At 50.7% G+C, this 26,908-nt stretch overlaps 1 protein-coding gene across 1 annotated transcript in view; it reads left to right on the top strand.

Annotated features, from left to right (window-relative positions):
• Dscaml1 (DS cell adhesion molecule like 1) overlaps positions 1–26,908 on the top strand; it is a 318,732-nt gene that overhangs the window by 273,197 nt on the left and 18,627 nt on the right. The window contains exons 12-20 of the mRNA XM_026396351.2: positions 610–809; positions 1,294–1,390; positions 2,209–2,337; positions 8,867–9,034; positions 9,873–9,943; positions 14,698–14,938; positions 18,346–18,492; positions 20,992–21,147; positions 26,409–26,548. Of these exons, the coding sequence (XP_026252136.2) occupies positions 610–809; positions 1,294–1,390; positions 2,209–2,337; positions 8,867–9,034; positions 9,873–9,943; positions 14,698–14,938; positions 18,346–18,492; positions 20,992–21,147; positions 26,409–26,548 (1,349 nt within the window). The remainder of the gene's footprint in view (positions 1–609; positions 810–1,293; positions 1,391–2,208; positions 2,338–8,866; positions 9,035–9,872; positions 9,944–14,697; positions 14,939–18,345; positions 18,493–20,991; positions 21,148–26,408; positions 26,549–26,908) is intronic.

The following is a 26,908-nucleotide window of genomic DNA, read 5'->3' as shown; positions in this document are numbered from 1 at the left end:
GAAATTTAGTATTTCCTGTCATTGAAAACAGCCACAACCCACAGCAGTACAGTCTGTGTGACTGTCACCAGTAGAAATCCACAGATATTTTCACATCAGATCGCATTTGTTGCAGACATCTCAAAATATCACTTGTGCTCATCTCTAGCACAAAAGCACAGTAAAATAAGACAGTAATTATAAGACCGACTGGTAGATCTTTTTTCATGAGTAATAGAGAAGCATGAATATGTGATATACAATATCTAAAGTCTGCTTTTTAATATTTTTAATATTTACATAACCATATTTCTGTAATAACCAGTTTCCCTTTTAATTCTATGTATCTTGTGCATGTAAAATAATTTTGAAACCAAGTCAACTGACATCACCAGAGGGATCCAGGGAATGTAAGAAGTCCTGGTGAGGAGGGAGCTATGCATCCCAGACATGGAAGCAAGAGTGACCAGGGACAGGCAAACAGGCTCCCCTACAGGGCTCTCACATTATCAGACCTTCTCCAGGGGCCTGGGGATGGGGCAGTGTGGGCGGGGCTTTTGCAATACGTGCACCTCCCCCGGGATTGCTCCTGAGACCCTCACCGTGGCATGCACCTCTTTCCCTCCCCAGTCCCAGCCATGATCACCTCCCACCCCAACACCACCATCGCCATCAAGGGCCACTCCAAGGAATTGAACTGCACCGCGCGTGGCGAGCGGCCAATCATCATCCGCTGGGAGAAAGGGGACACTGTCATTGACCCCGACAGAGTCATGCGCTATGCCATAGCCACCAAGGACAATGGCGATGAGGTTGTCTCCACATTGAAGGTGAGTGCCCAGCCCCAGCCCCAGCCCCAGGCCCCAAGGACCCTGACTCTCTGAAAGTGGGGAGCCCACCATGTCAAATCTGTATCCAGAGGAGGTAAATGGGGAGTCTGGGAGCCCTTCCCTACACCAAAATGTACCTAGCCGTTCCCGCCTATTTCTAGTCCCACCCAGGAATCTCTACCTCCGATCTCACCACATCCCTCTCTAACAATCCCTCAGCCATCAGCTATGTGGGTTCTTCAGCCCTCCTTTGTGGAACCACGGGCTCCCCTTTCTCTCCTAGGACCCTTGACCTTTTCCTCCCTGCATGGACCCCTCCACACTCCCTATCTTGGAACATTCTGGGAAGAGAAGCACTTGACAAAGCCCCTCCCAGAACAAGATATCCTTTGCTGATACCCCTGGAGTGGCCCCCTTCAGTTGCTGGACTCTAAAAGGCTCTCCCCATTTCCTCCCTCTCCTGCCCCTGCCGGCCATCTCCCAGCTCAAGCCAGCTGACCGTGGGGACTCTGTGTTCTTCAGTTGCCATGCCATCAACTCGTACGGGGAGGACAGGGGCTTGATCCAGCTCACCGTGCAAGGTGCTTTCCCTGCCCACCTTCCTGACACATGTCTGCTCCCTAGGGGCCAGCAACCTGCAGCCAAGTCCACCTCAAAGAGCAGGGGGCAGCCAGGCATGGTGGCGCACTCCTATAATCCCAGCAGCTCAGAAGGCTGAGACAGGAGGATCGTGAGTTCAAAAGCCAAGCTCAGCAACTTAGTGAGGCCTTAAGCAAGTTGGCGAGACTCTATCTCAAAATAAAATATGGAAAGGGCCGGGGATGTGGCTCAGTGGTTAAGCCCCCTGGGTTCAATCCCCAGTACCAAGGAAAAAAGAAAAGCAGGGAGCGTCTCCAGCACCATGATGGGGGATGACAGGAAATGGCCTTTGTGGGAAAGCTTCCTGCCCCGTCCCTCCAGCCCAAAGTCGGGAGATAGGACCTTTGCAGGCACCTCAGAAGCACCCACTTGCAGGGGCTGCAGCCCCTACAGAATCAATCAGTTCCTGGTTCCAGGAGGGGTTGGGGACCTGGTTCCTGGGAACGTGCCCCTAGAGGAAGTGCAGGAAGGAAAATTCAAGTTAGAAAAGTTGGGAGCTCTGCATGGGGTGGGGGATGAGGGCAGCAGCCCTCAGCTCTGAGGAATCCCTGAAAAAGGGGTCTGCCCTTTCCCGGGCCAAGGCAAAGAGGCCTCAAAGCAGGAGACCAAACCTGGCTTCTCAGCCTCTGAGCCCAGCTGCTGGCCTCCCCCAGCTCCAGGGTCCCTGGTTAGACCACTAATGACATCACCCCCAAGCGGAGTATGGAGGCCAAGCTCCTGCCGCCATCCTCACTTCTGTCCCTTCCCTGCTGCACTCCAGAGCCCCCTGACCCCCCTGAGCTGGAGATCCGGGAGGTAAAGGCCCGGAGTATGAACCTGCGATGGACCCAGCGATTCGATGGGAACAGCATCATTACAGGCTTTGACATTGAATACAAGAACAAATCAGGTAGGTGCCCAGTCAGGGAGCGTGGCCTACCATGGCCCCATGTCACACACCCTGCCTCTGCCCCTCTGGTGGGACGGCCCCTGGCAAGTGGCCACCTAAGGCAGATACACCAGCACCATCCAGTGCACAAGTACCTATGGTCTGTGAAGGGAAGGACACTTATCAGTCTAGAAACCCCAGGCACAGACCACAGAACCCCCAGGCGATGGGGAAGTTGTCCCCAAGGAAACACTCTCAAGGGTGATCTAATTTAAAACAGTTTAAAAGTACTAGGCCAAGGCTGTGGGCTGTGTCTTTGGGGCGTAAGATTTGCCAGGTCCCCTGGGTACTCCTGGTTTGGGGTGATGAGGGTGATTGGAGGTCAGAAAGCAGGTCCTTCCTAAGAACGGGTCATGGGGATCTATAAGTCTCTGGAAATGCTTGGATCTAAGTTTCCTGCTCCCAGAACTCTTCTAGAACCCTTTGTCAGGCCCAGCTGGCTCTATGGGGTACAGGGGGGCAGTCATTCCTCGTCTGGAGAAACCATGGTGGGTCCCACTGTTGGGAGGCAGGAAAGGCAAGGCAGTGCCTCAGAGGGCACCTGTGTGGCTTCCAGGTAGGAGAAAAAAGCCCTTCTCATTCTGGATCTTTGTATACATTTTTGAACTCAAAACAACTAGTCCATGTTAACTTCTCAAAATAATTTTAAAAGGGAACACAGGAAGAGTCTGTAGAGCCCATCCTCCCTTGTCCCCCCCACCCCGCCTGCCAACTCCCACCCATCTATTGGTTCTTAGCTTTGAGCTCAACCCCTCCCCCTCTGCTCCTCCCCCATGTGCCCTGCTGCCCACTCCCCCTCCACTGACCCCTCTAATGTGTGGGAAACTTTCCTGGGGCTCTGCTCAGCAGGGTGCACTGAGAACATCACACATCTGGGGAGAAATACAGAGGAGAGACAGCCGGGCAAGACCTATTCTCACATGTCTCTCCCTCTGGTCCCCCCAAGGAAGAGGAACTGCCATCGCCCACCCCAGAGCAAGGAGTGGCAGGAGGGACAGGCAGGGAGGAGGTGTGGAAAGCTCAGTGGCACACTCCCCCTCCCATTAAAGGAAAAACTCACAGGATACCAGGCTCTGCAAAGGCGGCTGGTCTTTTCCTCTACCTTGGAGCCCAGTCTGCTCCAGAACAGCCCACCCAGATGGGCGTCTGTCACATCCTGGCATTTAGGAGCAGGGGGCCGTGAGAACTGCAGCCTGTTGCCGTTGGATGCAGGCAGAGGCCACGGGCACGGCTCAGCTTCCCCATCTGCAGAGTGGGAGCAGAATGCCTCCTCACCAGGCTGCTTGGGAATTAAAGAGAAAGAGTGAGCCTTTAATAAATGTGAGTTCTTCTCTCCCTTCTAATTCAAATACCTCATGCGGCAATTTAGAGTCCTGTGGGACTTGCAGGCTGAAATATATGTCTGTCAGTCAGCCACATGTACCGAGTGCCAATATATTTTTTTTTGCAGAATCATGCACCAGACATGTGGCAGGGAAAGGAAAAGAAATAGGAGAGAGAATATTGCACTTGGAGCACACGATGAAGTTGGAGGGAGAACACACACTGCGCACACACACGCACACACACACGCACACACTTTCAGAACCATTACACAGCACTATTCCATCAAGCCAAACACACCACAACCATATTACGTGAAACCTGCTGAAGGTATCCAAGGGAACAGAAGGATGACTCAAAGGAAGGAGGGGGTGTGGGTGCGGGTGTGTGGCGCGTCTGCGACTCCCTGCACCTGTGGAAGGAGACTCATCTCCAGAACCAAAGCCTTGGCTTGACCAAGTGAGCTGTGTGACCTCCCGCAAGAGCTCAACATCTTCAGGCATCTCTTTATTTATAAAACAGAGACAGGGACACTTCATTGGCACGATGATTGTGAGGATGAGGGTGAGAGTGATGTCCTAGGTAGAAATGCCTGGCACGGAACCTGGCCCATCGGAACCTTCCCTGTGTTCTGGTTGTGTGCCTCCATCCCCCTCCCACTCTGCCTCCTGCCCCCCCCCCGACCACACCCATCCTGGATCCTGACCCCCTCTCTGCCCTCCCCGCGCTTTTGCTGGGTTTTCTGCTACATTGCTCATTGTGCTAATTTTCTGAGGGAAATTACCAAGCCTGCCCTTTCTAAGCCATCCCACTCATGCTGACTTCTGCAGGCCCCAGGCAGCAGAGTAATAATACATGAATGCTGAATGATAAATAGCACCGTCCACACAAATCTATCAGATGGCGCTGTGCAGATTTAAAATGCAGACACTACATTTTGCCCCTATTTGCCAAGCAAGGAGCAGGGGTGTGTTGTCTGAGGACGACCCTCCAAACCCAGAAGGCTGGCTTGGGGGCTCTTCTGGCCCTGGTTCCGGGAGCCAGCTTGGTGTGGCATGTCATTGTGTAGGAACTGGAGTGTGGCCGGTGCTGGGATGCTATGAGCTGCTGTTGTGACCCAGGGAACCTGTCTCTGGGCTGCAGAGAGATTGCCACAGGGGGCTCAGAACCATGGTGCAAGGAGAAAATCAGAGATGCAGAATGGATTTGTTTCCTCAGCTCGGGCAGCTAAATGCTCCAGGTGTGGCTTTCTTCCAAGATGCTCCCCCTCTACAGCAAATGTGTTTCCTGAAAATCCAGGCTCCAGGTCCCCTCTCAGCAAGCAGCCCACAGAGCAGAAGGCGCTGACATCTCCCCAGCCACATCCTTAGTTTTTAAGAAGAATATTTTGCATCATAAACCCTTTGATGAAGAAAGAGAGAGAGAACCCTTAATGAAATATGTTAATTTGGGAAAGCCAGGCTCATATGAAAGGGAATATTAAAAGAGACGATATTCACCAGAGCCAGCTCAGTATCCTGAGAGAGCTGGAGAGGAAAGAGAAGAAGATAGGGCCCCCAGTTCAGCTCTTCAGAGTCAGGGAGATGGCAGTGATCAAGTAAGGAAAATCAGCAAGAGCCCTCCAGATTTGACTCCGATGCTTAGCCTGGAAGGGTTGTGGGGAGAGAGTTGTTTTGTGCCAACATCAAAGAAGATTTGGGCCCACAAGGGCAATTCCACCTACAAACTACTGGTAAAAGCAGGAGAGGAGAAAAGGAGCCGCTCCTCAGCTCCCCCCACCTCCCTGTGATTGGCAGCTGAGTGAGGCAAAAGGCAAGAGGTATCCAGTGTGACCACAACATGCAGAGGAACTCCATGTTCAAAATGAAGGACAAGGGGCTGGGGTTGTGGCTCAGCAGTAGAGCTCGTGCCTCACATATGTGAAGCACTGGGTTCTATCCTCAGGACCACATAAAAATAAATAAACAAAATAAAGGTATTGTGTCCATCCACATAAAAATAAATAAACAAAATAAAGGTATGTGTCCATCTACTATATATATATATATATATATATATATAGTAAAGGACAAAAAATGTAACTGATTTAAACCAACAACAGGTGTGAAGTGCCTAGCACTTGCAAGGATAGGACCAACATTTTAGACCTGGTTCCTGCCTTCAGGGAGCTCAGCTTGTCCTTGGGCAGTGGCCACAGGAACAGTGAGTCCTGGGAAGAGGATACTGTGAACAAAGAGGGTTTAAATTCTGTAAAGTTCAGAGAAGAAGAGTGATGAGGTCGGAAGGGGCGCATGAGCCACTTGCTGCAGAGCTTCCAAAATGTCACAGAATGTGGCTTCATCCTAACAGCAAGGGGAAAGGACTGAAGGGTTTTATGTGAGGGGCGGGCATTGTCAGCTTGGGTTTTGAGAGGACTTCTCTCAGCACCAGGGTGGAGTGCTTGCCCTGGGAGTGGAGCTCCGCTATGTTTGCAGAATGAATGATGGCTGCAGTGTCCAAAACAGATGGACGGGAAGGGGGCATAGAGTGGACGCTGGGAGGCTGGCAAGGAGGCCATTTCCCTGATCCACATGAGGGAGGATGTGACTTGGCCACATCTCAAGAGGGATGAGTTGGATAGAGTATGTTCGAGAGTTACATGGGACACAAAGGTCACTGGGCATGATAGCAAGGAAGAGAGAGGGAAGAGTCAAGAATAACACCTCCCTCTGGCACGCAGGACAGACTGTGGCACCATCCCAAGCCAGGAAAGAGATGGGCTGACCAGATATACGGTCAAGAGCTATGTCCTGGACATGTTGAGTTTGAGGTGCCTTTGAAGCCTCTAAGGGGTCAAGTTAAATAGTGGACCATAAGAGGCTGGAGTTCAAAGGAGAAGCCCGGGATGGACAGTGGTCAGGGAGCTATAGACGCATGGGTGGGAAATGTGACAGACACTAGGGAAGAGGTGAGCTTGGAACCTGGAAGAACCCTCACCAGCCATGACAGAGGAGGCGCAGCTGCCAAGGGACAGAGGAAAACTGACCCACAATAGGTCAAAAACCAGAGAGCTTTATTAGGAAACCAAGGGAAGACTGTTTCAAAATAAAGGGAGACACACAAGTGACAGCTGAGAGGCCAAATGGGAAGTGGGGTTTGGTGACACAGAGGTCACCTATGCCCCTTGGAGATACAGCATTGACATCATAGGAGGGTGCGAGGTGTAAACGGCGAACATTTAAATTGTCCATCCCCCGTCCCTCTGCTGCCTGGTAAATGTTACTGCCTCTTCTCCTCAGCCCCCATGAGTCTCCTCCCTCCGCCCGCACTCATCAAAAATGAATGCACTGACTTCTGATCACTCTCGCACTCCTCTAAACACGGGCAAATCAAATGTGATTTGTGAGCTGGCACCAGCTCCCAGGATGCCACAGAGAGAAATGAGCACCTGCCTCCACATTGCTAGTCCGTATCGTCCCGAACCAAAGAGGTGCCCGCAGCAGGTAGGAGACTGCATATTTGCAATTCTGGCTTAACCTGTCAGCCACAGAGTGACTCTCTGGGTGGCTGGGGTGTTTTTAAAAGACAAGAAGAAAATAATTTGTTTTCGAGCATCAGCAGCCTGCCATTTTGTTCCTTTGGCTCATGCAACCAAAGAATTAAATGCAAAACTACAGATGGGAGCTGGGCCTGTGCCCTTCACAGATGTCAAGCCTGTGCAGCTGAGAGCCGTGTTTCAAAAAGCATCAAGACCTCGGTTAACCAGAATTGGTGGTGGGGGTGGATATTACTCTCCTATTTTATCAGCGTTCAAAAAATTTTTTAAAAAAATATCTGTCTAGGGCTGGGGATGTGGCTCAAGCGGTAACGCACTCACCTGGCATGCACAGGGCACTGGGTTCCATCCTCAGCACCACATAAAAATAAAATAAAGATGTTGTGTCCACCAAAAACTGAAAAATAAATATTTAAAAAAATCTCTCTCTCTCTCTCTCTCTCTCTCTCTCTCTCTCTCTCTCTCTCTCTCTCTCTCTCTCCCTCTCTCTCTCTCCCTCTATCTCTTTAAAAAAAAAATCTGTCTAGAAGATGCTAGCTTCCTTCACTGGATTAGGAATTAAACTACAGTGAACACAATTTAATCTTTTCTATTGAGAATTTTTCAGGGTACTGCACTGTGGATTTAAAAGGTGTAGAAAATTAGACTAAATAGTGACATCCAGACATGCCCTGGGAACATATTTAAGCCCTACTATCAACTTTTTTCCTTGTGCTTTATTTTTTTTATTCTTTTTTTTCCTTTTCTTTTCTTTCCTTTTGAAAATCAAGTGCCAAAAGAGGCATCTGGTTAAGAATTTTGAGCTGGGAAGGCCCTAGCTGAGCCATCACGGTGACTGTAGCCCCTTCTCGTTTTCCCCTGGAATCCCCTGGTAGGTGTGTAGCAAGCGTATATTGAATGAATGACTGGGATTCCTCTGGAGATGCAGGATGTTTACAGTCACGGGATCCCTGAGTGGCACTTATCTGGTATTTTCCACGTTCTACAATTTTGCTAAACATTAGCCCTGGAATGGACTGCCAGTCCCCTTGGATGAATCATGAACATGTTAATCCCTTTGTTAGTCCCTGATCCGAAAGACTCAGTGATCTTTCCTTTATCGCTGGTACAGGAAAGAAGGTGAGGTTGGGGCTGGGGATTTCTGTTTTATCCCCTCCAACCCTGACATATAACACTCAAGACTGTAGCCTCACAAACACACAAGGAAGCACACAAAGAGAAGCAGGAAGGGGGGCGGGACATGGTTTCCTCCTCTGCACAAGGCAGTTGAGAGGATGGGATGTCTCTCAGGTGAAACTGAGAGGCCCAGGAAGAAAAGCTCTGGGCAATCAGATTCTCAAGGATCAGAGCAAATGGTGATCTTGGCAGGGACCTTGAGAAACATCTTGTCAGACCCTGTCTGAGGTTTAGCTCACGAGCTGGCCAGTTCCAGAAGAGAGTCTGGCTTCTCCCGATATGGAGCCTCCTGGGACAGACTTCCTTCTACTCCCTGGGGAGTTAAGGCCTGTGTCCCCCTCTGCAGTCCATGTGAGCCAGAATCCAAGTTGAGACTGGGATGGGCTGATGCTTGAGGCTGGGGTGGGGTCCTGAAGTTTCCCTGGCAGTGCTTGGAAATGGGTGTCTTCTCTACAGATTCCTGGGACTTCAAGCAGTCGACGCGCAATATCTCCCCCACCATCAATCAGGCCAACATCGTGGACCTGCACCCAGCGTCCGTGTACAGCATTCGCATGTACTCCTTCAACAAGATTGGCCGCAGCGAGCCAAGCAAGGAGCTCACCGTCAGCACCGAGGAGGCTGGTGAGCACCTTATCCTGCCTCCCCTGCCATGGCTTTGGGGACCAGGGACACCAGGGGCCCCCATCAACCTTGTCCATTGGCAGTGGGCATGTGGTAGGAAGAAGGGAAAAAAGAAGCTAGGCGTGGTGGTATACACCTGTAATCCCAGCTACTCAGGAGGCTGAGGCAGTAGGATCACAAGTTCAAAGACAGCTTGGGCAACTTAGGGAGACCCTGTCTCATAATAAAAAATAAAAAGAGCTAGGGATTGGCTGGGGTTGTGGCTCCATGGTAGAGCTAGTGGTAGACTAGCATATTCGAGGTCCTGGGTGCAATCCCCAGTAACAGAAAGAAAGAAAAAAATGGTGGAGAGAGATCCCAGCCTTATCCCTTGGAATAATTGGTGTCTTGTTTTATCTGTTTCATTTTCCGGGTGCAGCTCTAGATGCTGCTTTGGGGAGCTGTCCATGGTTCTGTCCTCACTACCCTGGCCCCAGTCTATGTGGAAAAGACAGATGTTCTGCACCTGCAGAGGATGCAGGGGTCCTAGTCCCCTAGATCATTTTCTGTGGCCTTTGTCATGCAGTTTTAATAAAAAATTAAACAAGATCTCTCTTGCTATATATTCTTTCATTTGTGATTGTGAAACAAAATAATGCAGAAAAGCTCATAAGACATATATGTGCACTGTGACAAATGACCATAAAGTAAGACAGCATCACCAGTACTAGTAGCATGAGGAGCTCATGAGCATCTCCTTCCTCCCAATGCTCCTCCAGCTCAGGAGGGTGCGAGTAAGGGCACAGGACCCTCCTCTGCCAAGACTAGACTCATAATTTTGCTTTGTCTGCACCCCCAGCTCCTGATGGGCCCCCCATGGATGTCACCTTGCAGCCAGTGACCTCACAGAGCATCCAAGTGACCTGGAAGGTGAGTGAAACACCATCTGTCTCTTGACTGCTTGATCCAGGACTGAAACCCCAGCAGGCTTGCTAGTCTCTAGTTTCATATAATGTCCACGCCTTTTTTTGTGGTTTTTTTTTTTCACTAAACCCAGTGAATTTGTGGGGCGCAGGAAGGTATCTTTAGGACCTAGGAGGGTAAAGAGCAGCTCCCCCTACCAATCCCCATTCCCACCACCCCTGACTATCTGGTGGAGAGCCATGCCTGGAGTGGGGTGAAGAACTCAGCAAAGCCAGGGAGGTGGGGAAAGAGTTCTCCCCCATGCCGGCCCATCCTCAAACCCCATGTGTGGAAAAGGGGTAGCAATTGGATGTGATTTGGTACCAAGTTTCTCCTCTATAACAACAGGATGAATAACTGCCCTCCCTCTGTGGCTAGGGAAGTGGCAGGGAGAAGACACCAGTGTGTGCTGCAGCCATTTCTAAGGGGCTGAGACCTGTAAGATCTAGGGCTGGCTGAAACATCTGTCACTCAAGGAAACCTTAGAAGAGACTCCAAAGCTGGGCAGGGACAAAGGAAGAATCAAATGTGCTTCCCTGGGCAACTCTGGCCCTATCACATATTTCTGCATGTGCACAGATAGGTCAGCAACCCCATGGCTTCCCAGTCCATTGTGTCTTCCAGTCCCCAAGCACTTGCTCTTACACAGAATTGCCTGCCACTGTGTGGTGACCAGAGGAAGTATTTTCATCCCCATCCATCAGAGGAGGCCGTGGGCTCAGATGCGAGGTGACTTGCCTGTGGCTGTTCTAGTAGAGACAGTTATAGTATATACACACACGTAGTTTGGAACCCCCACCCCATCTCCCCACTGTAGCCCACCACAGAGAGTTCTGGAACAGAGAGCCTTTCTTAGTGCCCATCTTTGCTCTTCTTAAAGCAGTCCCATCTCAACAGTGGGCCTTGGAGGTAATGTCATCTTCTTGGGGGTAGGGGGCAGAAGTCCAAGGTCACTGTCTGACTTTAACTACTGATAGGAAAATCCAGGTATAGTAGTCCTTCTTTCCAGGAGGGTAGGCTTGGGAGTGGGAGAGTCAGAAGGGCCTAGTGACTGTCCCCTAAAAAGACAAGGCATACACACGTGGTGCTTGCATACATGGGTGCAAAGCAGCAGCAGCAACAGGCTTGTTCCCTCCCCCGCTAGAGGAGTGGCCAGGAGGACAATGCATAGGGAAGAACTGGGTCATTGGACATTCCTGAGGACCCCGGGAAATCCCTGGAGCCATGGTTCCCCTCCAGATTCAGATCTGGGCTTCAGGGCTTTTCTTAGAAACAGAGGTGAAGCACGGAATCCAGTGCCCCAGTCTCCTCTGCATCCTGGCTCTGGGCCCACCCCTTGGGAAGGCGCTGAGAGAGCTGAGATGTGTAGGTGGGGAACAAATAGCTACGTAAAACACTGAGACATTTGGCTATAACGCTCTGACCCGAAGGTCGATAAAAATTTAGAATCAGATTTATTTCTCCAAAGTCTCATAATGAAAAATAAAATTGATTAGAAAGTTAGAACTTCAGAATGAACCAGCTGGTCAATAAATTTTGGGACTGACTTCTCAGGGAATTTTTTTTTAACACCAAGAAACAGATTAATGAAAAATAAAGATTCACTTGAAAGATAAGTCACTTCATTTTAAGACTCTTTCCACGAGATGGATCACCCCTGCTTTATGACATAAATTTGCAATCAGCTCTATTGATTTCTTAATGTTTCAGAGAAATATTGTTAAGATTGATTTAAATCCTGAGTGTCATGTTTAGGAGGCAGGGATATAGGGAAGAAGAAAGAGAAAGAGGGACAAAGGAGGAGAAAGAGAATAAGGGGGAGGGAGGGAGGAAGGATCTGCAGAGATCTGTATAATGTGTGTGTGTGTGTGTGTGTGTGTGTGTGTGTGTCCATGTGCACACATTCGTCAGGGTTGCCTGAATGCCTGTCCAAGGTCTCTGTAGGTCTTTGCTGATGAGGTTGTGTGTATAGTTGTACATGGTGGCACAGATAGCCCTGGGTAGGTAGGCCTCTGTGTCATTGTATAGTGATGTTGATAATCTCAAATGTGTTAGTATGGATGTGCATACTGCAATATGAGAGTGTGTTAGTGTGAAGACAAGGGTGTAGGGCTCTTCAAGATGCGATTGTGCCTCTAATATGTGTGTGTGCACACGCACAGGCATAACCTGAGCAGCTATAAGACCCAAATGCAAAAATGTACCCAATTACAGACTAGCACGCAGGATTGCCCAAGTGCAGAGAAACCTTCTTCAGGCAAAACAGAAAGTCAAGTCAATTAAACACACACACACACACACACACACACACACACACACACCTATTTAGTGAGTTCAAAACAATTATGTTAAATTAAAAACGTCATTTTATTGTGTTAACAATGAGGCTAAAAATGCAGTTCATTTAAAACATTCATCAAATTAAAAAAAAACAGTAGGGCAGTTTTACTAACTTAATTGTTTTTGATCTATTTTTTAGTACAATAAAAGGTAGGGTTTGGGGGGCTGGAGTTGTAGCTCAGCAGTAGAGCACTTATCTAGCATGTGTGAGGCGCTGGGTTTGATTCTCAGCACCACATATAAATAAATGAAATAAAGGTCTATCAACAACTAAAAAACGTTTTTTAAAAAGGTGGGGTTTCAAATTAACTTCATTGTCTTGAAAACCCTGACTCAAGCTGTTTTTGTATGTACTGGGGTGGCTGTTCCGTCTCAATTTATAGGTGGGCAGGCTCGGTTGTGAAGGGATCCAGTTCTGGATTCAGTGCGTCCAGCTGTGACTAGGTGTGTGGACTGGGATGCAGGCACATCTGTAGGTGTGTGTTCCTGGCTCTGGACACGAGTAGATACGCTGGCATGTGCGTGCGTGGGTGGCCATGTGTGAGACTGTCATGTGTCAGTGAGGACCTGTGTCAAGTTTTCCCTCAGGGTATCTGTGTTTGCGTTGTGTGCAGCTGAGGCTGTGTAAGGACCTGAGCTAGGGAAGGCCGTGCTGCTGGGCGTTCTCTGGGGCCGGCCCTCAGATCAGCCCTTCGTTCCCACCAGTCCCCACAGAGCTCCGTGTCCACACCACTCTGCCCCTCCATCTCGGGGCTGCCCTCCGGCCGTGGTCCTCATTGCACAGCAGCCCCTGGCTGGAGTGTCTAGGGCAGTCCTGCCTTAGTGTCCCTAGAGGGCCTGGGTCAAGCACCCTTTGGAGGCTTTTTTTTTTTTTTAGTCAAATGCATATGAAATTTACAGCTTCCTGTCGGAGACAGCAGCTCAGCAACAGGCAGCACAGTGCATCCAGAACTTGTTCATCACCCCACTGAACCTCTGTGTCCATGAACTCCCCTTGTCCGCTCCTCCCAGCCTCTGGAAACCTCTATTCTATTCTCCATCTCTACAAACACGCCTCTTCTAAATATCTCTGTAGCTTCCTTTGTGTCTGTCTTATTTCCCTGGGCGTCCAGTTCCACCCCTGTTGTAACAGGTGAGAATTCCATTCCTTTCGTGGGTAATTTCCCCCAGCATGGACACACTACGTTTTGTTCATCTATCCCTGTACCAGTGGACCCCTGGGTTGTCCCACCTTTCAGCTACTGTGAATGATGCTGCTGTGAAGCTGGGTGTGCAAGCTCTTGTTGGAGCCCCTGCCTTCAGTTCTTTTGAATCTACCAGGATTGCACAGTCATATGGTAGCTCTGTGCTTCAACTTTAGAGGAACTGCCAAACTCTCTTAACAGTGGCTACGCCATCTGACATCCCCACTAGCAATTACAAGGTTCCAATGTCTCCACCTCCTCTCCAATGCTTTAAAAAAATATTTTTATTTTTTTACAATGGTCATCCTAGTAGGTGTGAACTGGGATCTCAGGACTTTCTATTTTTTCTTTTTCATTTCTTTTCATTTTGGTAGTGCTTAAAATTGAATCCAGGACCTTACACAAGCTAGGCAAGTGCTACCACTGAGCCACATCCCCAGAACTTTTTTAGTTTTATTTTGACATGGGATCTCACTCAGTTGCTCAGACTGGCCTTGGACTTGTGATCCTCCTGCCTCAGCCTCCCAAATAGCTGGGATTATTGGCAAGCATCACCATTTTCTTCTATTCAAATTCATTGCTACCTCCCTTCCCCTACAGCTCTGATTCTCCCAGGCCCTGATCCATGCCAAATATATCCCTATTCATTCATTCATTCATTCAATAAATCCACGTTGGGGGCTTCTCTGTGCTAGGCCCCTCAACACTGAGATACAACAGTAAACAAAGCAGTCACACTCCTCATCCTCGGGCAGTAACGTTCCACTGGGGCAGACAAACACTTACGTAAGAGCTACAGAATGTCAGGTGTGCCATGGAGGAAAATAAACCAGGGAAGAAAAATCAGGCGTGCTGGACAGAGGCTGGGAGCACTCCAGCTAAGGACCTAAGGACACCTCAGGCAAGAGGAGTCACTGGTGGGGGGGACCAGTGGTGCAGATATTCAAGGGTGTTCCCTCCAGAGATGGGAGCGAGGCTGATGTAAGCAGCGAAGGGGCCAGAACGCTGCGGCATAGAACCAAGGATCTGAGAGGCCCGGGCTCAGGTCACAGAGGGCCATGTAGGACCAGGGCTTTCACTCTGAGACAGACAGGAGCCTTAAAGGGTGGGACACAGAGGAACATGACCTGACTGGTCTTACGAGTGTCATCTCAGAGATCGCTGTGTCTTCGTCCCTGACCCTGCCCATGCTCACAGGCACCCAAGAAGGAGCTGCAGAATGGCGTCATCCGGGGCTACCAGATCGGCTACAGAGAGAACAGCCCTGGCAGCAACGGGCAGTACAGCATCGTGGAGATGAAGGCCACAGGCGACAGCGAGGTCTACACCCTAGACAACCTCAAGAAGTTCGCCCAATATGGGGTGGTGGTCCAGGCCTTCAACCGGGCCGGCACGGGGCCCTCCTCCAGCGAGATCAACGCCACCACCCTGGAGGATGGTGAGGGCAGGAGCGTGGGGGGGTGAGATCCCGGCCCAGGCCCAGCCAGGGCTGCCAGTGAGGGGACCCACCTTGGACCCGCGGGTGACACAGGCTCCCCCATCTCCTCTGGCTCATCAGCCCCTGAAAGGACACTCCAGCGCACCAGCCTCGGTCCAGCTTCCAGCAGGGAGTGGGCAGGCCCCTCTTCCTCCCTGCTGATGCCTGCCCTCGGCCTACCCGTGCACCTACCAGCCCGTGGAGGCTTGTCTCTGCATCTGTCTTTCCATCCCCATGTTTCCCTCTTTCTTTCCGGTGCCCTGGCTCCTCTCTGTGACCAAGTTCTTCCCTCCACATCCTGGGTCCTGTTTCTCCTTCTCAATAACTTTTTTGGGAAAGGGCAAAGCCAAGTCACCATTGTCTTCTAGGCTGGAATCTGTTCCCATCTGGTGTGTTTGTTTGTTTATTGTTTTAGGTAGTTTTTTCGTTTTGTTTTTTGTTTGTCTGGTGGATTTTTTTTTATTTTATTATTTTACTTTTTGTTGCTGAGGATTGAACCCAGAGGTACTTAACCACTGAGCCACATCCTCAGCCCTTTTTTGTATTTTATTTAGAGACAGAGTCTCATTGAGTTGCTTAGGGCCTCACTAAGTTGCTGAGGCTGCCTTTGAACTCGCCATCCTCCTGCCTCAGCCTCCCAAGCTGCTGGGATTACAGGTGTGTGCCACCACGCCCAGCTGTTCTCATCTGTTTTGAGCAAGGGAAATGTAACAATAGAATTAAGAAATCCTACTGTTCACGTGGCAGAGGATTTAGAGCTCAGTTTTTAAAACATAATTCTCTGATGGCTACACAGAATCCACTGATTAGCAAATTAAGAGACCTCATTGCTCCAGGGAAAGAGGATTGGGAGGTAGCCAGAACATGCCCTCTGTCTAAGCACAAAGAGGGCACCTGCAGGTCCCTAAGCCTGCACCAGGTCAAAACAGGAGATGTGGCCTTGATGCCCCAGAGAGGGGACCCGATGAACTCAGGCCCCAAAAAGCAGAATAAAGAAACAGAGTGTTTTCCTAAGCTTTCTTCTCAATGCCCCCAACCAAAACTAGGGTGGGGAGTAAACCCATCGTGGAGTCCCAGCCTGCCCATCTGCCCCTGGTGCAGGGAGGAGACCAACTCCTGAAGAGCACAATGCCACTGCCCCATGGCCCAGCAGAATAGGCGCACTCCAGCATTAGAGAGCTGTTCCTGGGCCCTCTCCTACCTCATCCTCTGTAAATACAGCCCTCTTGGCGGGAGGAAGCACGAGGTCAGAGACACCCAGAGTGCGTAGGCTCATACCAGCATTTATTATCTGGGCTACAAGTTGGAATTATCTGGGAGCTTTCAAGACACTGATGCCCAGGCTTCATCCCCAGAGAGTCTCATCTCGTTGCTCTGGAGAACAAGCTGGGCTTTGAGACCTGTCCAACCTCAGCAGTCCCAGGGCACTGGGCACCTGAGAAGAAAGGAGACCACAAAGAACAGGAAAGACACACAGAAGAGAAGTGCAGAGAGACCACGGGAGGAAAGTCATGCTGGGGCCAGCCCCTCAGGCCTTCCACCTCCAGGTGCTGCCCCAGGCCTGGCCACACTAGCTTGTCACCTCTTGGTCCCAGTAGCATTCATCCAAGCAGCATCCCAAGCCTCACCTCCATCAGAATGCCCTGGAGGTCTGGTGAACAGATGGCTGGTCCCACCCCTGCAGCAGGTCTGAGGAGGCACCTGTAACTGGCATTTCTATGAAGTTTCCTCAGAGCTCTGCTGCTGCTGGGCCACGCAGCACCTGTGAGAACCACAGCTGGGTCACTATCCACCAAGGGCCGTCAGAGCCTGCGGAGTCTAAGTGCTTTGCCCAGGTGACCTAGGCAATGAACAACAGCCCCACTCAAATCCAGGCCTGACCCCGAGTCGGCACTCTTTCTGCTTCACCCTGTCCCCCAGCAAGGCTGGGAGCAAAAACAAGTGATTTGGGTACAACATGCTCCAGGAAGTTTTGTCCAGGGGACCGTGCCCCAAGCCCAGGCCAGCCACCCAACCTAACTAAGCCCTGGAACCCTCACGGGGCCAGGTCACCGTCTCTGAGCCCAGCACCACGTCCCTGACCCCAGAGACCCCTGGAGTTTCCAACAGGGAGGGATCAGCTCGACTGCAGAGTCCTTTTCAAAACAGAGAGGAGAGGGGGGAAGAAAGTTTCCAGCAGGATTTGCTCAGCAGTTTTTCATACTTAATTAAGGCCCTCGTTAGCCTGTCAGATCCTGATCGTTTCCTGGCAATATTAGCACTCCTCCTGGGGTATTCAAGGGCCCCTGCCTTAGCAAGAGTGTCTTTTCCATAATTATATTACCTTCATTTTGTTCGAACGGGCGATCTGTATTAGTTTATTACACTGGGTCCCTAATTACATGGTGCTTATATTTTTACACCTAAGTAATATGAAACAATAATCATTCTCAAAGAGGATCGTTAGGATGATGTATTATCATTTAAATGCTCATAAAAATTAGAGTTGCCTCTTGTGGGGCAACGGGATCTAATTACCTTCCCTCCAGCCTGGGCCTCCTTTCTCCCATTCACACCAGAGCAGCCTCGTCTTTCCCTTTGTCCCCGGCTCCTAGAAGCCCGCAGAAAGTGCCGCCCACGTTCTCCTTGGCCAAGGTGGGCCTTGAGGCCCAGTGCACCCACCATCTGCCATCCAGAAAGGGCAAGTGGCACCAGGCCAACCCAGGGCTGGGAATGTAGGTGACACAAAGACGGAGCCCATAGAGGGAGAGGGTTAAGGGCAGGGGGCCACCCGAGCTGGTCTCAGAGAATGGTGCCCATCTTTCCAAGCATGATGGCAGTTTTTTTGTGCAGGGTCAGGGCAAAGGGGTAAAGGTCCCAGAGGTCTTTGGGAACTCTTCTTCCTGGCACCAAGGTTATTTAAGACCCCTTTCCCTTCTTTGCCTCCCCTTCAATTGGCACAAGGACACAGAGTCCCTAGGCCAGGCCATGGCTGGACAGTGGACACAGAGGGGCCAGCAGCTATCAGATGACTAAATGACAAATACCTCTGGGGCCATCTCAGTGGTCTTCCAGACTCTGTCCCCTGGCCGTGGTGATCCACTGGTAAATTACCAGGGATTCTGTCCAGAATTCAGCACCTTCACCAGGATTTAGCCAAAGCCAGGAGCATGTTGACCTAGGAGCAAGGAGCCACATCCATAAAGATGTCTAACTACTCCAATCTCCAGCAAAAACTGAGTTCTCAGACTGGTCTTCCTGCTCATGAGTGAGGAGGTCCCTCCACTTATCTAATTGGATTCTCCTTTGATCTGGCAGCAGGATCTGGCCTGGGACATGTATGTCATGCCCTGACTGACTGGACCCTTGCTTCTCCCTACCCTGTGCAGTGCCCAGCCAGCCCCCGGAGAATGTCCGGGCCCTGTCCATCACCTCTGATGTGGCTGTCATCTCCTGGTCAGAGCCCCCACGCAGCACCCTCAACGGTGTCCTCAAAGGCTATCGGGTCATCTTCTGGTCACTCTATGTTGATGGAGGTAAGTCTGATGGGACTGAGGCTGGGTCTCAGAACAGTAGGCACAAGTGCCAGGCTGCGGCATGTCAAGTGGAAGTACAGCCTCCCTCTGTACCACAAGTGGAGGCCACAGGGGGATCTTGGTTATGGATCCAGGAGATAGTACTAGAGAGGCTTGAGGCCACTGGCACATGTCCACATTATCCTGGGGCCAGAGCCAGGGGCAGGGTGGTGGGTGGTAGTACCCATGGTCACCTCTGTGTGGGGAAGACACCCTGCCACTCCTAGACAATGGTGTGTGGGATGTTTAGAGCATGAGAAGGGCACATTTGCTTTTTTAAAAAAAATAAATATTTTTTAGTTGTAGATGGACAAATACCTTTTTTTATTATTATTTTTAAGTGATGCTGAGAATCGAACCCAATGCCTCATGAATGCAAGGCAAGCTCTCTACCACTGAGCCACAACCCTAGCCCAATTTGCTTTTCTTGATATTAGGCCTTTATGGCCACATCTGCAAGGGTCACCGCAAGGAGCAAGTGTCACGCTCAAATGGGGCAACTGAAGAATTTTATGAAGGGCTCCTTTTAGTGGAGTGGGGAGGAAGTGGGCAGGGGGCTAGCATTCGTAGGAAGCCATTGCCACCTTAGACCCAAAGAGGTGAGGGATGCAGCAGGGTCACCAGAACCCAGGGGAGCCTCCCCCAGCCAAACCCAGCCGGAGCCAGGCAGCCAGCCAGCCCCGTGTGTGGCCTATGCAGGGGAGCCATCTAGGCCCCCAAAAGTGCAGGATGGCAGGCACTATGGAGCGAGGGGAGGAGTGGCAGGTGGGGAAAACCCTGAGGATGGCCCAGCCACTGAGGTAGCTCCCTTCCCCCGGGGTGCACTGTGCCAACGGGTTTGTGTAGCCCACACAGACATACCAGCCTGCTACCTGCTGGTACAGACAAAACCTCTCAGGGATCAGGAAGTTCCTAGTCCATGCAAGCCAGAGGGCAGTATCCTAACTATGTTCTACAGGCCTTGCCCACGTGACAGCACGAGGCCTGGAAAGCGCTGAGCCTTCTGCCTCCTGGCTCCCTGTGTCCTGCTCTCCTTTTCCAGAGGACTTGGGAATCCAGCTCATGGCCATCCGTCCAGGGTTACCACCATCCCCTTCCTCACCTGGATGCTACTCTGCCCAGACATACCACCAGTAGGAAGCGACCTCCCCCTTCGTTTGTCTCCTATGAAAGCTCAGAGGCCTCTGGCCCAGGGGTGGGTCCCTAAGTTCTGGGCTGAGAGACGCCAGGCTGCACTGCTCAGAATGTGCCCCTACCACATGCCTGTTTGGGCTGAGCCATGTAAGGGGTGGATGCTCATTTTCCAGAACTTGCTCCCTTTTGTCTAAGGTGGCAGCCTTCCCCAGCACAGCCCTTAAGGCATTGACCTCGTTAAGGTCCAGGACCACCTGGACTGTTGGCCACGCTGCCCACTTCCTGAGTCTTTCTCTGGCCACAGTCCAAGACTGGCTACTCTGCCTCCTGTGACCAAGCCTCTGAGGTCCCTCCTGCAATGACTGGGGTCCCCTCATGCTGGGCATGGCATTCTCACCCTCTGGGCCCTGGCAGATGACTGCTCTCCCCTGCCCAGGCTTTCTGCCTCGGGGCTTTGCCTGCATCAGTCGCCAGACAGTGCTGAGAGTTGGTTTGCAGTTGCTCATCTCCTGAAGGCCTGTCCTAGCCAGTGTCTGTGCCTGTCTTTAAGAAAACCCAATAGGAGCAGTGAGGGGCTCAGGAGCCCACCTCCCTTCCTCAGCTCTGACCCTGGCCCTCCCATGGGACCCTGTCCCTATGCCCTTCTTTAGAGTCTCTGAGAAGTTCCTTGGCAGAGTCAGGATGACGGGGCCTCACTGAGCCTGACAAATGACCCAGCCCTTCCTGGCCGAGGCTGTCAGCCCCCCAGGCCGCCCAGGTTTTCTGTGCAGGCTTTTTGCAGGGAAGGGCTGGCTGTGTGTCCTCGATGGTGGGGAGAAAGCAGGTGGGTCACATAGCCCCTTACTCTGAGTGACCAGAGTGTTGGCCCAGGAGCAATCAGAGGCCAAGGAGGCAACCTCGGCTGTCATCCTTCATCTGCAGGTTGACACGCTGCGTAGGGAGAACTGAGAGCCCCACGAGGGTCTGGGTCAACAAAGAGGAAATGGGTGTGAGGTGGGGTGGCCAGATATGCCAGGCCTCTGGGTGCAAGAAGGGACACACTTCAGGAAGAGATGGAGGGATAGAGGGATTCTAAACGGTGAAAATCAAGTTGAAGTTGGCAAGGTCATCTGGAGCGTGGGGCCAGGCCATTATATGTGGTTCACCCTGATTGTCCACTGAGGCAGAGACATGACCTGCAGGCCGTGACCCAAATATGCTCCCAGGTACTCTGAGGTAGTTCTGGCCCCCACAGAGGTAGTTCTGGCCCCACGTTGACAGAGGGGCTGCAGCAAGGACCTTGGCAGGGCAGGGCTGCCCACGCTCAGAGGCCCCTTGTCCCCACAGAGTGGGGCGAGATGCAGAACATCACCACGACGCGGGAACGGGTGGAGCTACGGGGCATGGAGAAGTTCACCAACTACAGCGTCCAGGTGCTGGCCTACACGCAGGCTGGGGACGGTGTGCGCAGCAGCGTGCTCTACATCCAGACCAAGGAAGACGGTGAGTCCAGGCCTGGAGCTGCCCACAGCTCACCCAGGCTGCACCCCAGGGGCAAGGTAAGAGCAGGGCGCCAGCCTTCCTCTTGTCCCTTAGAGCCATTGCAGGGTGGCTTGCAGGACTTGGGTCCTGCTTTGAGAGGACATCACTGACCATAGATCATGTCTTCTCCATGGACGATGCATGAACATCCAAGTCCCCCGTCCCACCCTCTGAAGCACCGAGTTACCCTCCAGATAAACCTTCCCCCTCATACCCCCATCCCTAAGGACATTCTTTTTGTGGCATCTGCTCCCTTGTGAGGTGTAGCCTGGTTTCCTCTAAATATAAAGTGGAGGATGGTGCAGCTGTCAGGAGCACCAACCAGCACACCCTGAGCTGGAGACCTGGCCATCACCCCAGCATGGGCCAGGCCCGGGACCTGCAAAGAGGAGAACAGGGTGTGCCTCCATCTGGAACTGAGATCTCACAGCCCTTCCTCATGGGGTGGAACTAAGGGAAATCCAAAGACAGGAGGCCAAAGTCCAGGGTAGAGAGACCAAGTAAGGGCAGGGGAAAGGAAAGGGTAGGGAGAAGGGCCAGACCTCCACCCAGGGTCAGGAGCCGCACCCCTCCAGGAGCCACTGTTTGAATGGGAGGTACGTTTGTACCTGGCAGGAAACCCCAGGCTCCTGCTTCCAGCCATCTGCTTTCTTCCCCACTCCACTGGCCACAACACTAGGGGTTTCTCTTTTTTTAGTACTCTTTTTTTTAAAATGTTTTATTTGTTCTTTTTAGTTATACATGACAGTAGAGTGTATTTTGACATATTATACATACGCGGAGTATAACTCCCATTCTTGTGGTTGTGCATGATGTGGAGTTACACTGGTCAGGTATTCGTATATGAACACAGGAAAGTTATGTCTGATTCCTTCCACGGTCACTTAGGTGTCTCTTAACTGGATGTTTTGAGCCAGTGCTCTGATCGTAGATGAGTTGGTCTATGTGAAGAGCCATGGGCACACGTGGGCACTCCCCGCTCAGGCTCTGTTTCTCCGAGGAATATGGAGCCCAGAGTAGAGGCCCCACCCACACGATCTGGCAAAGGTGTTGGAAGAGTTACAGGTGTTACAGAGCGACTCGGGCTGGGAGTGATGGTGAGAGAAATTGCACATACAACCCTGTGCTTGATGACTAGACCAGCTCCCAGCCCAGCTTAATCTCCCTGCCCTGCCTCCGCCCTCCTCCCCGCCACACCCCCTCCCCCTAAGCTCTGAGCAATTTGATATTTTACCAACCTGCCTGCCCTACTTTTCCTGTCATTAATCCCCCATCAAGGCTTCCCAGGACAGCTCCAGGCAAAACCACCTGCTCTTGTGTGGCATTGAGCTGGGATGGTGCCCAGAGCCTGATCCCATCAAGGCCTGGGTTCCATGTAACACAGAACCTTCCTGGCCCTTAGAAATGAACCACTGGGGTCCCTAGACTTCTTGCCCCCTATTCTGGTCAAGGCCAGAGTCCTGAGTGTATCCACGTGTCTAACAAAGGTGAGGCCCGTGAGGGAGTTCCAAGGTCCAAGGTCCTCGCCCCGCCCTGCAAGCAGCCTGGCCTGCACCCAGAGCGCTCACAGAGCCCCAGGGAAACGTGCAACAGGCGCCAAACCCGGGAGTTAGTGCACTGCCTTCAGGACATGGCTTTGCAGCATGGAAAGGGGACTGGCACATTCAGCAGAAGAGTTGCCCAGCCCTGTTGCTGATTGACAAGTCACTTAACCTTCCTGCACCTCAGTTTCCTCTGGATAAAACGGGGACAGATGTAAGGAATCAGATAACTGCAAAGTCCTTCCTAAAATGTCAGGTAATAGCTAATGCTGGTTGCTTTGTGGCTACCAAGATGCTAGCAATGAAATGACAGGTGAGGCAATTAGCATCCCCCAGGGGAAGCACAGCCCCCAAAGAGCCCAGGGTCAGAAGAGGTCTCATGCAGAACAGCAGTCAACTCAACATTGTGTGACACGCTGTCACAACGTGATTTGACAGACTCCCACCCTGTGAGGAAGATGTCATTTCCATTTTATAGGTGAGAAAACTGAGGCCCAGAGAGCCAAAGCTACTCTGTAAGCATCAGTCAGCTAAGAGTAACAAATCCCGGCTTTCCAGTCTCCATGTCCTCTATACTTCCCACCATCCTATTGATCTGTTAGGCACCTTCCATTGTATAGGAAACCCAACTAAAAGAGAGGAAAGCAACATGCACATTTGTCACCACACATAACAAGAAGCCCCGCATAGGGCAGCTCCAGGGTCAGGTAAGTCAGTGGTTCCGTCTTTCTGTCTTTCTGCTCTGCCATCTCCAGTGCGGCAGCTGCCCCCTCATGACTTCAAGACGGCTGCCACTTGGGCCTCACGCAGGACAGTCAGTGTTCAGAGGGAGAAGCAGCAGTTCCTTCCAGAAGGCATGCTTCTCATAGGAGCAAAAGAAACCTTTCCCAGAAACCCCCTCCTCAGATTTATCCTCATTTCCCAGGACAGGGCCACATACCTCTTGCTTGCTAAGCTAGTCACCAAAAAGGAAATGGAATTATCAGGGCCAGCTCACCCCAAGCACCATGTGTCCTGGCAAAGGTGTTGGAAGAGTTACAGGTGTTACAGCGCAGGGGTTAGAGATAACTGCGTCTGAAGTGTGGAGGAGCTTGGAAACCTAAGCCAATGGGACTAGGAAGGAATGGCAGTCCCTGCTGCCTGCCCACCACAGCTGCCCCAGCTCACCGGGCTCTTCCTTTTTCAGGTGGAAGTTATGTTACCGTCAGTTCTCAGGTGGCATGGAAAGCAGACTTGTTCCATTCAAGTCCTGCTGAATTGGGCAAATACCCTGAATAATAATAATCTGAAGTCACGGTGACCCCACCCACACACCCTACTCTGGGGATATAACATTTTTCCTGAGGAAAAAAAAAAGTCAGGAAATTTAGAAAAAAGCAAAATGAATTGAAATATAAAGTTCAAATATATGAATTCAAGTTTTAATTAAATCTGAATGTCTTAGTCTGCCCTTGGTTTCAGGTTAACTTGGGTGGACTCAGTTCTTGAGCTACACGGCCTCTTGCCTACTCCTCCCCTTCCCTGTGAACACCAAACAGAGCCACATGGCCCCCCAGGACACAGCTGAGCTCAATCTGAGGCCACTTCAGGACTGGGGGTAGAGCTCAGTGGCACAGTGCTTGCTTAGCAAGTATGTGGAAGACCCACGTTAAATCCCACCACTAAAGAAATAAAAGTAACACTTTAAAGAGCTTTGACTGAGGAAAGGGCATGACTAAGCCCATGTTTTAGGAGAATAACCCTTGTTGGGCACAAGCAGAGGATGGGAGAGGAAAGACGAGTGTCCTTGACCTATTAAAACCTGTATAGGAATGGGATTGGGGCTCAGCGGTGGAGTGCTCGCCTAGCACAGGTGAGGCCCTGGGTTTGATCCTCAGCACCACAAAAAAATAAATAAATAAATATCCAACTACAACTAAAAAAAAAAAATTTTTTTTAAAAGAAAAAAAAAAGCCTATATAGGCAGAGGAGCAGGTTCTGTGCTAGGGAACAGCTGTGCAGGGGAACATCCCCTGCTCCCCTCCCGTCTCCTGTCTGCCATGCTTGTCAAGGATAATTGTTTTAAAGTCCACATTTGATCATTTCAAGTTTGGAACCCTTCTGAGTCTGTTCCTTTCATCTTCCCCCGCCCCGAAGGATATTGTTCAGTTGTCCCTATTATTTTTTTACTGCATGCTAGACACAGAACTCTAAAAGAAATCACAAAAGGAAAGAAAGAGAAAAACCAGAATAGATGGGACAAACAGAAAATATTTAGTAAGACAGTATATTTAAACCCAAATGTAACAATTGCAATAAAGATAAGTTGACTAAATTCTCCAATTAAGAGATTAAAAACTGTCACACTGGCTAGCAAAACCCAAAATCCAAATAAATGCTGTTTACAGAAGGTATCTGAAACATAAAGGCAAAGAAAAATTCAACATGAATGGATGGGGGGAAAAAAATGTAATCATATCATGCAAACCATTTAAAGAAAACTAGAATGTTGATGATATCAGACATATTATACTTGAAGGCAAAATATCATTGTTAGTGATAAAGAAGTTTGCTTTTTTTATGATAAAAGACACCATGTATGAGGCAAATAAAACAAATTTAAATTTGTATGCACCTAATAATATAACTTCAATAATATGAAAACAGAGATGAACTACAAGGAAAAACAGACAAATACACAATTGTGGTTGATTTTAATACATTTCTCTCAATAGCTGGTGGGGGAAATGTACGCAGAAATAGACAAGACTGAACACTACCTAGCACCTTACCCCCGTGGCCATCACAGACTCCTGAACCTCACAACTGCAGACTTACCTGCATGGGTGGAAGGGGCTGGAGCATGGAGGAAGGGCGGGGTCAGGGATGCTTCCCAGCTTCTGGACTCAGGCCCCTGTATGGAAGATGCTGCTGTGTCTAATTGTTTTGTTTAACCCCACATCATTGACCACTTACTAGGAATTTGGGAGAAACCACTGAGGTAGGTGCCATAAGCTGAGAATTGGAGGAAGAAATGCAAAATAATAATTCTTACAACCTATTGAATATTTTCTATATGGTAGGCTGTGCTAGGTGCTTTATCTTAATTAACACTACCTCCCACCACAACCCTTCTGAGTGGTTATCTCCATCACATTCATGAGCTGAGGCTCAAAGAGGTGAAATAAATAGAATAGGCTGCAATCACTATCCTCATAAAAGCTCCTCGGAGGGAAGACAAGAACACAGTAGCACAGTGCAGAGTTGGAGTGTGGTTGAGAGCAGGGGTCACCTGGCCTCCCAGGCCCAGAGATGGGGCAGGGTGTTGAGGGGTAGCTGGCTCAAAAGAACAAATGACCAGTGCCAGTGTGAGGTTTTCCTGAATGGTTAGTGAGGGTATTGGGGGGCAGGGTTTAAAGTCAGAGGGATCAAGACGAATTCTTCATGGGCTGTTTCTCTCTGGCCTACCTTAAGTCCTCCATTCTGGCCAGTTCTGAAGCAGGCCACTCCAATGGCCCAAACGATCACCCTTCTTTCCCCACCTGTTTGCTGTGCTGTGGGCTCTCTCCCTTTAGACAGTATCAAGGATGCCCCCTCCAAGAAGCTCTCCTAGATTGATCTGCCCACTCTCTCCCTTCCATCCTCTTTCCCAAAGGCTGTGTTCCTCCTTGTCTAAATTGACTAGGCCTTCTCCTTGCTCAGTTCCAGGTCCCCCAGCTGGCATCAAAGCTGTCCCTTCATCGGCTAGCAGTGTGGTTGTTTCTTGGCTCCCTCCAACCAAGCCCAATGGCGTGATCCGAAAGTACACCATCTTCTGCTCCAGCCCGGGGTCTGGTCAGCCGGTAAGCGGAGTCAGGGGAACAGGAGAGGGAAGATCCTGTGGGGAATACAGGACCATCCGGCTTTCAGACCAAACCCCGAGGCTGCCTGTCTCTGTTCTACCTGGAACCCTAGTTAGGAATGGGCACTGGTCACCCCCAAAGCGGCTTGAAGCCTGCCTACCATCCCTCTTGGGTCAGCCCTATGTTCCTGAAGTTGCAAGATTGTCACAAAGCTTGGAGTCAGGTGGCTCACAATCAAGTGGGCAGCGTGAGAGGGAAGCCAGCCAGCCATCCTGCTCTGTCTGTGGAAGCTCTTAGCAGGCTCCCGGCTGATGACTGGGGACCGGCTGCTTGGTGACCTCTGGGAATGAATGGCCTTTC

The sequence above is a fragment of the Urocitellus parryii genome, chromosome 4 (assembly GCF_045843805.1).
Source record: "Urocitellus parryii isolate mUroPar1 chromosome 4, mUroPar1.hap1, whole genome shotgun sequence".
In the NCBI taxonomy this organism is placed as follows: domain Eukaryota; kingdom Metazoa; phylum Chordata; class Mammalia; order Rodentia; family Sciuridae; genus Urocitellus; species Urocitellus parryii.
This window is presented reverse-complemented; position numbering and strand designations above follow the sequence as displayed.